The sequence below is a fragment of the Crocodylus porosus genome, unplaced genomic scaffold (genome assembly GCF_001723895.1).
Source record: "Crocodylus porosus isolate Cpor-Errol unplaced genomic scaffold, CroPor_comp1, whole genome shotgun sequence".
Taxonomy (NCBI): Eukaryota; Metazoa; Chordata; order Crocodylia; family Crocodylidae; genus Crocodylus; species Crocodylus porosus.
In genome coordinates, this window is record NW_017728911.1 from 26810460 (window position 1) to 26824947 (window position 14488).

Here is a 14488-nt window from a genome sequence, read left to right on the forward strand (position 1 = left end):
GGGTTACATTCTGCCTCCATGAACACTTAAGTAATATCAAGTGGGATTTTTGACAGTGCGTAAGTAATTTAGGAGGACAAGTCTCATTAACAGGCACTAAGATTTGTGCTCCTAAACTGTTATTCTATTCTATTAACCTGAGTTGGTTCAAAGAAAACATTTAAATATACTGTGGCTATTGTGAACCTGGACTCTAACCAGTTCCAAAAATGAACTAAAAATAGTTCATTGCAGATCTTCACCTGTCTGAGTTCCCAGCTTATGCTCCCTCGTGCAGAATGAGATTCATGCAAATAAAAGGGGAAATTGATTAATGGATTAATTCCAAAAGGGAAGGAATGCAAATGTCAACACATAAAATGCTGTCGATGTAGAATGCAAACGAACACCATTTTTTCCTTTAATTTCTGAAGCAAAAGCATGTGACAACAATGGGGGAGCAGTGTTCACCCCCACAATCTGAATTTGAAGTTTCTATCCCTTTACTGGGAAATTAAATAAAATTAAAGTCCATTTAAAAATTAAGATTAAGTATTGTAGAAACCTTTACTGGAAAAGCAAACAAACAAAAAATTGCTTCAAACTGTGTTGACAACTTTTTTGAGGTCATCTTTTCCTTTCTGGTTTTTCCCTGAAATCCGAAGCAGTGAAGCAAAATATCTACTGGTACAAAGTCATGGTTCAGTAAGTCTTACCAAACATTTTCAAATGCTAGCCTGAAATTTTAAAGGCATCGTCAGGCATGAGCATATATCAACCCTGCTGTTTCTGTTCCTGTGTCATTCAACAATCTGCACAGTGTGTTTCATGAATTTATTTAGCACTGTTTATTTCCTCTTGGAAATGGCTGAGTGAAAAGGACCCAGGACTTTTTGTGGCTGTTTTTTTCATTGCAATATTGACATTTGTAGTTCTGGCTTTGCAAAGTATAGTAAAAAGGACCCAGGACTTTTTGTGGCTGTTTTTTTCATTGCAATATTGACATTTGTAGTTCTGGCTTTGCAAAGTATAGTAAAAAGGACCCAGGACTTTTTGTGGCTGTTTTTTTCATTGCAATATTGACATTTGTAGTTCTGGCTTTGCAAAGTATAGTAAAAACACCAGGAAAATGGTTAAAAAAATTCTTGGCTATTGCCAACTGCTAGCTTCCTGGGAAAATTTAAAGTGAAAACAGAGACACAGAAAAAGGGAGAGCAAAGCAGGCAAGAGATTTCTTGTTATTCACTGCATGATGCACATAAAAATAGATATTAAATCCCAAAACAACTGCAGCAAAAACTGTAGTTCCTTCTACAAGTCTGGGTCCTGAAGACCCGGAGGTGACAAAAACGTAAAGTGAAATGAATTAAACACACAAGAGAGGAAAAGGCTTGAAGCATTTCTATAACACACACAATGTTTTCCATGTTCTCTTTTTCTAGATTTTGCATTTTCCCTGCCAGAAAAAATAAGAAACACAGAAATTGTGGGATGGAGATAAATTTGGATCAGAAGTGAATGCTGTAAACTTCAGGGAGACAGATGAAAGATTTGGCTAAGGCAGCTTTAACAGGAGCTTACATATGTTTGGTGCTGTCCCATGGCAAATGAAGCACCAGTTATATATATGTGAAGGAAACCTATTATCGCCACCAGATGGAATATCAAACCTGAACAAATGTGTAGGATGTTGCCCCACGGCTCTGGGTACTGATTTAGATATAAAAGTTCTGATGTGCTAAGTTTTATCCCTGAAAAAAAAGGTAGAGATACTGTTGGTATGGCAGGTCATATGGCTGACGGTCATGAAGTCTACAGACTAAATACCAGTCTTACTTGTGAAAATCTGGAATAAGTCTAGCACAGGGAAATCAGAGCACCAAGGGGCTAATTTATAAATGATATTACATTTCATGTGGGTTTTAAAAATAGGAGATTTTTATTCACTGGGTTAGGTTCTCTCCAACTCTACTCTAGAGTTACTTGGATTTAAAAGCAGGCCTGACCATTTTTCTCTAATCTATGCATGCAAAAGAATGTGTATTCTCACAGGTCTTGGATGAAATTACTGACATGATTCCCACTTAAAAGGCAATATAAATCCTCATGGACTGCTCTGCAAATGTCCATGCTTCTGGGTCACACTAAAACACACGAACCGAATTCTGAACTACCTGACGATGACAAAAAATGACCATGCTTAGGGCTGGAGTCAGTCTAAGGAGCAATTCAGAAGAGATGCCTATTGGGGGCTGGACCCAATGATCTTGCGATGTCCCTTCCAGCCCAAGCGTCTATGAAATCTATGAAATCTACAGTCCCCGCTGACCTCAAGAAGAACGCAGTGTTGGTATAAGGTGCACTTCTCTTTTCTGAATCCGAACATAATGACCTACCTGGTTTCAGGCTTCTTGTCTAGCCACATAAAACCTACATTCAAAACAAGTCAAAAAACATAGCTGTCACCTCCCAAGTACTAATTTCACTGCTTGACTGGGGAAGGGGAGTGCGATATATTATCTCTCTCCTTGTTGCTGAGAAAAGGCTGAGAAGAAGCTGGAGCCCATCTTTACTTCTTCCTTCCTGGTGCAAATGCTTTACATTTCAACAGTTCTAGCCATGAACCTGCCTGCCCCTGAACTTGCATTTCTGACTAGAGCTGTCAGTCACACATTCCCTCTTGCTACATTTCTTTTTAAGGCTCTTTTCTCCAGTCAGGTCCATTAAGCATGTTCAAACACTTGCAGTGAGGAGCACAGCTCCTAGGCAAGATGCCAGCATTTTTCTTTTTCAGGCCCTTGTTAATAGGACTAGTCACTTCTGGGAAACAACTCACTTCAGAGCTAGTGACATGTAGGGAATAAGTTTATATCACCAGAATTGTGTGCATCAGACCTAAAAAAGCTTTCCAAGACACAAACAGAGCTTAAATATGCCATGAATGGTTGGCAGAAACAGTTGTCTTCACCCTCCTACTCCCCTAGGCAAAAGGGGATTTTTTGAGGTCCAACAAATTATGGGCTAAACTCTGACCTGAGTTACAACCCTGCTGAGCTTGCACAGATTATGGGCCAGCCCAGCATTTGCCTCACAGGCCCCTACAATCAGACTGAAATGTAAATACCTTTCTGAACTTAAAAAATCAGGAGTTGCACTGATATCTGATGATATCAGATGTAGGTTTTCTTGACCCAGTTGCCCAAAATGTTTAGGTTTTCACTCCTTTGGTAAATTCTCAAGCTCCATACCACAAACCGCTAAATGAAAAGTATCTGCCTTGTCCTGCCAACATGTCATACATACATAGGGTTAGCACAGGTCTTTGGACCATGTGAAGCCCACAGTCCAAGACCCCTGGTTTAGGGCAAGTGGCAAAAGGAAGAAGACACCTCAGCTTCTACTGGGCAAAAAAGGGCAAAATAATACTTCTAGCTTTTGTACTCACGGGAGAACGTAGCCCAGAATTATTTGAAGGCTAGGGTTGAAGGGAATGGAGGCTTGGTTCTACGTCTGCAGCAGAAGGTGGCGGGGGGGGGGGGTAGAGACAGATCTAAAAGCAGTCTGGCTCTCCTACTTCTCCACACATTGAGCCAGTTGTAAATTGAGCCAGTTATATTAAGGGCTATCCCTCCACAGTCACCTTGCTAATTCTCCCCAACTTCCTTAGGCCATCAGTGACTACTGCTTATCAGAAGTATGGTAATGGCAGTCAGGAATCAGTGAGACAGTAGATGGCATGAGCTGTTTCACAGCAACACTGTAATATATTAATGTCAGCTGCAGGCATGGTACAGGAGTAATGCTGTGGAGTGACAAATGTGCAGCTTTCTTTCCAGGACTCCAATAAATGTTTTAGCTCATTTCCTGGTGGTAAAGCATTTTGTTACAACGTCCTACCGTTTGATTAATCTATAGACCAGCAAATGTTTAGGAGAAAATTATTTCTGAGACACAAGGAGAAGTTTAAACAACATGAATCATTTCTCCCAACAGGAATCAGAGCCTCCTTGTACTACTTACTTTATGTATAATAGAGGGAATGATGGCAACCCCCAAAGCTCACTCTGTTTGGTAGAAATGCTCCTTTTATCTTCCTGTGCATTTGTCAGTGCAGGAAACAATGGGGAAAAAGCTCATAAAGTAGATTCATAGGTAAAAGGAGGACAGAGGAAAAAAATCTCTCTAAATTGGCATGTTAGCAATAGGATCGTTCTATTATTCTATCGTATTTGTTTTCCCCTAGACTGCATCACTGCTAAAGAATATTTTTGACAAGTAGTTAGAAGTATGAATAATGCTGATATTGAAAAGTACTTGTAGAAAACAACCCCCACAGCTAGTGAATACAGGTCATTTGAAGTCAATTATTATCAGTCCCTTAGAGTTTCATTCAAGGGGCTGGAGAATATAGATGCTTTGCTTACACTGAAGGATGCATCTTATTACATTTTACATCACAATGCCCATAAGGACCTCACTTTGTTGTCCAGGGAGAGGGCATCTTTTTTTTTACTTTAGATCTAGACATGGGGCCAAGGCAGAACTTTGAATTTGGGGGCAACAGGAAAGTGATGTGGGAGAGAGATGAAAACTCAAAAATGAATCCCTCCAGGTTTTTTTTTTTGCTTTGGGGTCAAAACTAAAGCAAAACAGATCTTTGCCTTCATGGTCCAGTTCTGAAGCAGTTGAAACCTGATAAGATTTCAGCCCTGATTACTACAATCACAAACCCAAGGTCTGACATGGACAAAACCCAGTTTACTACAAATGGGAATTCAAACACTGCTCTCTGTTCTCATCTCTACAGAAATATGCTTGTGGACACAAAAGCTGAATACAAGCCCAAAGCAAAAATGAGCATGTAGTCTCATTCATTTCCCATTAGAAAGTACAAAACAACCTCCTGGCTACATGTGAAACCTTTGGACAAGGTGCCACAAAGAACCACGTGTGTCCTATATGGTACTGAACACCATCAATACCTCCTGACTTCAGTGGCTGCTCAGTTCCTCTCAGGACCAAAACACTGTGAAGACACTGTGATAGGCAATTTTCCTTAGAGTTGGTGGCAATGAGGTAGATAGGAGCACATAAACAAGTGAGCATTGCAGGGAACTGTGATGTCTGACCATAGAAGGGCACTCCATTTATTTATGCCTTTTGTCTAAGTGCATCCCAATATTGTCTCTAAATCAGCTAGATCACACTGGAAAACAATAGCAAGGAAAAACTGCTTTTCTCTAAGCATAGGAAATTTCAGGTGTAGAGATATTAGCTTGTGCTCACAAATGAGGCTGAATGTTTAATCTAATTGCCATTGCTTTTCAGACCATTTCTATAACGCAATTTACTTACACAATGCTTTAGACATGTACTTTGAGGGGATCTGAACTAAGACTTCCTGATAATGCAAATAAACGCTAATGATTTACTGAACAGCATCATGGTTTAGATGAGCACAATTGCTTTAGCTTCTTCCAAGATTAGAAAATCTGCACACAAAGGCCAGCTCAATAAACTGAAGGACTTAATTTCTGACTTTGCCTACTGTATGACATGCCAGTCTTTGTGCCATTTCTCCGCTTGAAAAAAGAAGACACTTTCTGCAGCCAAACAATGTTCTCCAATGCTCTTCTCTGGGCTTGTCAGGTTCCCCTCCCCTTCTCTAACAAGCTTAACATTTTCTGTGGCTCTTTGTGCTTCCTAAATAGATGTTAATTTTGAGAAAAGTCCTTAACCCAGTTTTAGAGATAATTTCCATTCTTCCAAGAGACAAGAAAACATTGAAAAAGCCTTGAGAAAGAGGACTACCAGCCACCAAAGAGATAACGTCCATTATGGAGGACTCTGGTCTCTGTTCATGGAACTTTAACACACTTCGGGTTTGACCAGAACATCTGGATTGGTTCTACTGCGCACGTTCTTCCCCAGCATTAACATTCAAGTCAGCACACTCTTGCTGTTCAGTTGCCAAAATGCTTAGACGCTACCAGTAGAAAGGTAACAGTTTCAAGAGATCTCAATAGCAGGCCTTCTTATCCCTACAATAAAACTCACATTCATTGACCTATCCTACCTCCTAAAAAAGAAAGTGATTTGGAGCTATGCTTTAACTTAAAACCGCAGTCTGCAGACCTTAAAAGTGGTTTGCTTATGATTCAGCTAGTGACCCAGTTTCTAAGGACCAATGAAATCATGTGTTATTTCTTGCTGAATAGGAAACGAGTCTGCTTTGTTCATCTTGTCTGTACATAAGTTACCATAGCAAAGCCATAGAGACAGCAAATGGTGGTTTGGAAGACAAAGTTTTTGTTTGATTCCATTAGTCAATTAATATAGCTGGAAACTGGAGGAATGGGAACAGGGTGAGCTTTTAAGAGGTTTTTCAGTTTCTAATAATCTAGAATATCCTTTTAAATCGGCACTGATAATACACAACCACAAACACACGAACTTAGCTAGTCACAGATAAAGTAGAGAAGTTCTTTTTCATGCCCTCTCTCTTCGCATTCTGGATACACTGAACAAACGTGCTTCTTGACACCATGGCCTAGATTCTCCACTGGTACACATCAGCAATGCCCCACTGATTTCCATGTTGGTTTATTTTGATTTACTCCACCTGAGACTCCATCCGAGACTCCATCCCTCCTCATGCTTTTGATATTCCATGCTTTTGAAGGATATCTTTATAGCAGCAAAATCACTATTTCTAAGATTGATCACATTTCTGGGAGCAGTGAAGGAGTTAACTATACAAGTATTCAGCATCAATGTTATGCCTGACCTCTGGAGCAATCCAAATCCTGGTACACATCCCACTGTCAAATTCTTTATTTCCCCTCTGACCTTCTTTTACCCAACTCAAAACAGTTTTTCCCGAAACACCAGTGTAGCCTCGCTGAACCATCAGCATCCTGATACATTTATCTGCTATTTTACAAACACAATGTAAAAATAATTTAATGATTCGTTAAAGCTGCCATCAAACAGCATCTGAGGCCACATTGATCTGAGGACACTGTTATTAAGTTAAACCCATCATTCTTCCTAGTTTTGCTCAATATGCATTTCCTACGTGCTTCTCCATGTCAAGAGTGGGGGTTTTTTTTCAGTCAATGAGTCACAGTATTGTGCACTTAAATTAAAATAAAACCTGTTAAGGCAGGTAAAGCCTTTCCAGGTTGCCTAACCCTAATTGTTTCAGGCTTTGCAATTTGATATTCCTTCCATTCCAAAAAATAACCGGGACACTGAATATAAAAGTAAAGGAAAACTGGAAATGCTCGAGCAGACTTTTTTTTTCTCAAAATCCTAAGTCTTCCTTTCACCTCAGCTGCTTTACCCTTCCATGAGAACTTCTTATCAATGCCTCCCTCATGCAACCTAAACATTTTCATCACTCCAAATTTTCGGTCTTGTACCAGTGTCTAGCCTACTCTGAACCATTGGGGAATTGCTGCACTTGTTTCATTCTCCACGGCTGTTAGCAAAAAGCTACGTGTGACATGAAGCAAAATTGTGGTTTTCTTCCAGCAAAGTGTACTTTTGTTTAAATTTCTCCAATCTAGACAGTTGGCCAACTGTTTCTGGATCAGAATAATCTAAGAATGGATACTTTTGCCCTGTTCAAATGATCTGCCTAGTTTCACAAAAGACAAACAAGAGAACCACAACTGCACTGCTGGTTTGACTATGCAATGCATTTATGTTGCTGCCTAAATAAGGGTCAGCATGCTGGATGAAACTTGTCAAGGACCCAGAGCTGTTTTAGAAATTTGAGTCTCCATTTAAAGACTAAAGGACCAAAGCCTCAGATGCTTTAAACTGGCATATTCCCACTGGAGTCACCCTTTATAGCACACAAATATTTAGCATCATTGCAAGAAAGATACCATTTACTTATATAGCTATTAGCTATATTAAGAAGTTCCCCCCGTGGCAGCAACATCCAAAGCATGACCTCCAGACACTTGACCATAAAGCTACATGTACCTTCATTTTTAACTTGTAGATGAAGCCTAAAAAGATAAAGTCTCAGCACAGCTAGTGAGGAAGAAGATTTGGGGTATGATGGAGCAACCCACACTGGGACAACTGATCTATGTGGTTTGCATCTGTATTAAATATTATCCTCTCCACACAGCACCACTTCCAATGAACCATTTAGGCAGATATGAGGCTATCAGGCTACTGGCAAACTTTTAAAGTGGAATCAGGTTAGACAAAGGTTAAACATTTCTGCTCTATGAATCTGATTCACAAAGCAGACGTCTAACCCACATCTGGAAATTTCAGGGTTCTGAGGAATAGCAGCCAGTAGCAGAGAGGTCAAGAACTCTGGTTTCAAACATCTGCCTTTTCAGTAGACTAGTTCATGCATAGCAAAATAGACTTTTTGAGTGCTGTCCATTGCAACAGGAATAAAAAACAAAGGGCTTAATCCTTCCCTCAGTCACACTTGTGCAATTCCATTGACATATATGGGGTTTCATAAGTGTAACTAAGGACAGAGCTTGCCCCAACATTCCTTCAGCAAAAAATTTCAACGGAAGCAAACCTCACTCATGACCGAGCCAAACGTTGCCCTCAGCTAAAACCTGTGCAATTCCTGTCTTGGGAGAACAAAGTTTGTACATGTATCTTAGCTAGATATACTTCATGAGACAGATTTACAAAGATATTTGAGAGCTTAAAGATGCCCAGTAGGATTACAAAAGTACCTGAAGTGGTTAGATGTCTGACTCCCATTGACTTCTAAATGGTTTAGTTGCATTTATACACTTTAGTAACTTCAGAAGCTTAAATACCTTTCAAGTCTGCCCTTGCATGATTAGACTGCTAGTAATAATACTGGAGCTGCCTGCTTGTCTCCACTCTTGTACTGTATTGCCTTTTATTAGGGTTCATGTGTGCCAAAGAATCTATTGTAGGGTTTTCCATAGTGTTCATCATATTACTATATCTTTTGACAATATAAGCAATGGATAGATTGCACACACAGTGAGACTGATCCTTCTGATCTGAAGGGAGAAACTACACTGGAAGTAATGGTATTACACCAGTGCAAAACTCAAATTCCTGAGGCATCAGTCAAGCCCTTTACTTGAACTGGAGAAATCTAAGCATAATAGAACAGCCTGCAGGGGGAAAAAAAAGGGCAAATTGGATACATCCTACTTTTATGCAACATAAGATTACATGGGAAAAAATGTGGAAATTGAATACAACAAAGCCTGAGTAGCTGTGCCAGTTCTGAAATATTTCAGTGGGGTCCTGGTGGTTTTAAATTTTACAGAAATAAAGAATGAAACAGTAACCACCATGCTATTTAGACTACAGAAAGTGTAATGCTCCATCCATAGTCAAATAATTTCTGCACTTTATATACGCAAGAAATAAAAACCATGTACAGCAACTAGTATGAAAAAAAAATGACAGTGAGCCTGCCAGTGCTCCTTTGGAGGTATTTCAGGGACAGGATGCCAGTAGTAACTTGGATTTTATTTCAAAACTTAATGGAAGGAGAAATTCCTCCGCCCATCAGAAGGGTTGAAGTAAAATGAAAAAAGAGAGGCATTTCTTTGTAAGTGTCAGTCATTAACAATCTTTTGAACCATTTTTAAAAACTGCTGATATTTGTCCAAGGGTAAATCAGCAGGAATCTGGAAAAGCACTTTAGCTCTGCTTTTTAAAGGAAAGACATTCAAACAATTTGTGGGTGGTACCTGTTGAAGTTAATTGGGTACAGAATGATGTCCTCTGGTGTTCCCCCATCCCAATGAATGGTATAAGCTTGCTCCAGCATCACCACAGGTTGGTACTGTTGGTATGGTACTCCTCTATTGACGCCTTGCAGCTTCAGGGGATGAGAATAGTATGTCGCTCTGGCAATTGATAAGGTTAGATTCTCAGGACGTCTGGCCTGAATATAAAGCTGTGAGTGAAAGGAAAAGGACAAATACATTCATTAAACCATCCAGGCTCTGTCTTAACATGCATGTTTGATCATCATTCCCTTTAAATGATTTTGCTGATGAAGAGCTCAGAACATTTGGAAAGCCACTGAAGTGCTTCCAATTCAAATAAAGACATACAACAGGCATAGACATTTCATAGCCATTTCCATGTGCTTGATTAGGTGACATGAGGAATATGGCAGGAAAAATATTTATAATTCAACCTCAAAGTGAAAATGTTAATTAAAATAATATTTAGGCCCTTTTTTTCCTTAAGAGCGTAAAGATTTACCATTTAAATACTCAGGGCTACAGGTCTGATCCCATCTCCACTGAAGACATTACAATTCTTTCCATGGACTTCAGTGGGCTTCGGATCAGGGTTAATTTTGTAATAGAACCCACATCTGTTTTCAGGTTCAAGACTGCAGTGATGCTGCTGGGAAGCAGTAAATGAAGAGCCTTCCAAAAAACTTCCTTACAATTCAAGGAATGTATTATACAATCCATAGCATGACTTCTTTGCATCAGGGTGAACAGATGCCCCCAAAAGGGAACAGAATTTGGATTCACCCAAAGGAGGAATTACAGTAAAACACACCTCTAATGATTCTTGGGTCCTGGCCAAAAAAAAAAATCAAGGGAAAACTAGTTCATGCAGAAAAATCCATTTCAGCCTTCGGGGGGAATACTTAGTGCACATCAGCTAAGGGCTGTGGGGTGCCCTGGGGCAGCAGCAGGATACAGTTCTATTCATATGCACATCTGCTAGTGTAATGTTAACATTTCTGAACATTGTATAGAGCCGACTTGCTCCTTGGAAGATTTAAAAATAAACTGAGGAAAACTCAGAACACATCCAGTCCCATTTCCTTCTCTCTCATGCTGTTAAAAAAAAGGCACTGCTTACTTTTGAAAACATTGCAGACCCTATGAAAGAGCAGTAGCGAGGAATTCTCCAACAGCTTTAAGTGCCACATGTGACAATGGAAAGCGAATAATGCACGCTTGGACAGGGCAGTGGACAGGACAACCAGCCATCTGGGTTCTAATCCAATCTGCCACTATCCTCTTAAAACATCTTGGGGTGCTGACTTCTCTGTACTTACTCTGTTGCCCCTTACTTCACCATTTTAGAAGAGGGGACTGTCTCTATGTTCATGGACAGTAGCTAGGACAATAGGGTTTTTATCTTAGTTGAGACATATAGGTGCTACGAGACATTAAAAATAATGGGACTTATTAAAAGATAGGGCTTATTTAAAATGGGAAAGGCCTTGATGTATTGACCCAATAGTTTACATGTTGTACTGCAGCCAAGAAGCAGGTGTTTGCATGCCAGATGACTCAAAATGCTGCAACCTCTTGCTGCTGTTTTCCTGGAATGTAACACCTTGGTGTCAGTAAAATTCATTTAACAGGAGAGTGTGCCACATATCTAGCCAGGGGATTATTTAACCTATGGCCTGCCTCTGGCATGGTATTTTTAGAAACAGGTTTCAACTTGGAATCTAAAGTCAAGGTATTTAAGTCTGGATGTCTATTCAGTTAAGATCCTAATCTAGAGACCCCATTTTCAAGAGGAGCTGGGCACTTACAGGTCCTACTGTTTTCAGTTAATCTGATGCTGTTTGGCATTTCTGGAAGGCTGTGGCCAGAAGCATAGCCACCCAACTTTGAAAAATGTGCCCTAAAGTCACAAAAGATAATCCCAAAATTGTTCTATAGTTTTCACAGACCACTGGTCAAATCCTGTCAAGATCGATTTAATAAAAATAGTAACTGGTTCTGAGCACCACATGAAGACCCTTAAGGGTTACATCCAATACCAGGACTAACTAACTTTGCTGTCAACACTGTAGACCACAACTCTCAAAAATCATTTTCCAAGCAAAGTTCATTTACTCATTCCTTAATACCACAAGAAAGAATAAATTTTAGATTCAGATGAAAGACATTTTTTACTTACAAAACCAAAGAAGAAAAATCTATTTGCCCTCAATATTCAAACTGTTGATAGGGAGGTCAGAGCTGTGCCATGCAGTCAAATAATGTATCAATCACATTCATCACATCAGATTGAAATGATATGGCTGGTGCTATACAGGTGGTCAGACTGGATGATCACGAAAATTTCTTCAGGCCTAAAAGTCTATGAATTTATGTATAGGTTTGACCTGAACAGTGTTATTCTGACTAAGAAACATTAGAAGGAGGTCAGCTACTGCAAAACAATGTTTGAGTTCTGTCTTTCTATATGGATGTCAACATTTTTCATCACTTCATTTCTAACCTTTGAATTCTGCAGTTTGTTTCCTCAAATATGTGTCCAGTAATCACAAAATGTTTAGGTAGTAAATAAAGAGCACATATTAAAAAATTAAAAATAAGATCACCAACAGCCCTCAAAACATTGAACCATTCGAGGAAAAACAGAAGGTTCTTGAATTCCAGTATATCAGAAAAAGAAAGTCTTCCTAAATATTTCAGGATACTTTAACAGCTGAAAAGTAAGTAATTGTGTATTGTAGACTGGAATGTCCACTGCAACTGATAATGGGTCCAAGAAAAGGTTGGAAGAGTTTATTATATGCTTCCAAAATAGGATGATAAGGAGCAAATGTCAAATCATTTAACTGGTGATAACATTTTCTTAAATGCCTAGGGACTCAGTTACAGACTGAACTAGAAGGCTAATAATTACAGTTACTTTGACAACAATACAGTAAGTGTTATAATGAAGAAAAATGCATCTCTTGTGGTTAAGGAAAAATATTTGTAAACTTACTTCATACCTCACTGCAGCCAATGCATGAAGAATTTTCAGTATAATCATCATCGAGTATGTTTTCAGCTGTATAATACAGGACTTAGCTATCTGGTGGATGTTTTGAAGCTCATGTAATCATTTTTATTAGCACTGAGCAATCAGGGTGTTCAAAAGCCCTGGCCCAGCAAAAAAAAAGTCTTTATTTGCAAGCTTTTGGACACATGCACACTTCTTTAGGCATAGGAGGGTGTAAAGATGGTAAAAGGTAGCAAATCTGGCTTGAAACAAAAGGCAGGAGCCAAATTTATATGTTCACAGAGCTGACTCAACACAAGAGAAATTCCTTCCCCAGGTCAGCCTTCCATCAAGCCATCCTCCTGTGAAATATGAAACATCACAACCAGAAGGAAGCATCATTCAACATCCTGCTTGCCATCAGATAACTTTGAGGTAAATAAACTGCTCTAACTTTTATCTGAGCCTAATTTGCACAAAATGAACTTTTTCAACCTGATCTTACAACACCTTTCAGTTCTCCTGGGAAATATGAATTTTCATTTCCACCTAGGAGAAATTTTACAAACTTTACACTCTTTTATCCCTGAAGAAGGGTGCGTGTGCCCAAAAGCTTGCAAATAAAGATTGTTTTTTAAAGTATCTAGTTGGTCTAATAAGAGATATTACCTCTACCAAGAGTTTTGATTGCCTTTGCCTGCAGACCAACATGGCTACAACCTGTATCCTTGACCAGCAACAAACTTAGTGTAGACAGACCCTCACATTCCTGTGCAGCACCACTTAAGTTAATGGGGTATGTAGTAGCCAAGTTTGACCTGAAAGAGGTTTATGCCCACAACTGAATTGTACAATTCCACAACTGGATTATGAGAACGACAGTTTGGATGCTGCAATCTTCTCCTTACCCATTGCAAGGTTCCACGTGCCACCCAGTCTGTGGACTTCACCTAGGAGGGAGCCAGCACCCATTCTATCCATGACCTCTTTGTGATATCTGCTACCCAGGATGCTGACTGGTGCCAGTTCTAACAAGAGTTTAATGATGCAGCAGGCTGTCCTCTATGGGCTGGATGGAGACCACCAATCTGTTTTATGTAGCCTCCGAACATCCATCAGATGGAAACAAATTTTGGTTACAGCTGAACTGGCCATAGTCAAAATGAAATTTTGAGCTCACAGGCTTGAAAGCTCATTACCCTAAGCTGTCCACTGCCCCAAAATGTGTTTAATTTCACATCAAAGCCTGTTCCCTACATATTATTCTTAAAGTGTCACGAAAGTCTGTCTATTTTTCTTCATTCTTTTCTTCTATGACATTTTTACTTGCTTTGTTTAACATGGAAAATCTTAATCACTTTCCCTTTTTGAATACACATTTCTGGAATGAAAACTTTGTGAATGTGAACAAATTTATAACACTTGCCTCCAAAGAGGAAGAAGAGATATAGCAAGAGAACTGTGTTCTAGGAAAAGAAACCTGGCTTGCTGGTCCTCTAGGGTTATCTCGGCAAATTTTCATCAGATCTACTAAAATAAAAGGCAGTAGGAGAAAGTGAAGTGGGCATGAAGGTATTCTAAAACATGAGAAGGAATGACAGGTGGATACAGTACAAGATGTAACACACATTTGTTAAGATGAAATGTAAAATGATCCTTCTGAATTCCCATTTATCCACACTAAAACGATGTTTCCTATCTCTACGTGCATTGCAAGACTCCTTAACAGACTGTGATATTATTGAAAAAGACAGGTTATATTTGA

At 39.4% G+C, this 14488-nt stretch overlaps 2 protein-coding genes across 2 annotated transcripts in view; both read right to left on the reverse strand.

The window, feature by feature from the left end:
• CEMIP (cell migration inducing hyaluronan binding protein) overlaps positions 1-14488 on the reverse strand; it is a 139009-nt gene that overhangs the window by 94547 nt on the left and 29974 nt on the right. The window lies entirely within an intron of this gene.
• The window catches only part of LOC109308772 (transmembrane protein 2-like), a 65998-nt gene that overhangs the window by 15950 nt on the left and 35560 nt on the right, over positions 1-14488 (reverse strand). The window contains exon 17 of the mRNA XM_019533175.1: positions 9708-9916. Coding sequence (XP_019388720.1) covers positions 9708-9916 — 209 coding nt within the window. The remainder of the gene's footprint in view (positions 1-9707; positions 9917-14488) is intronic.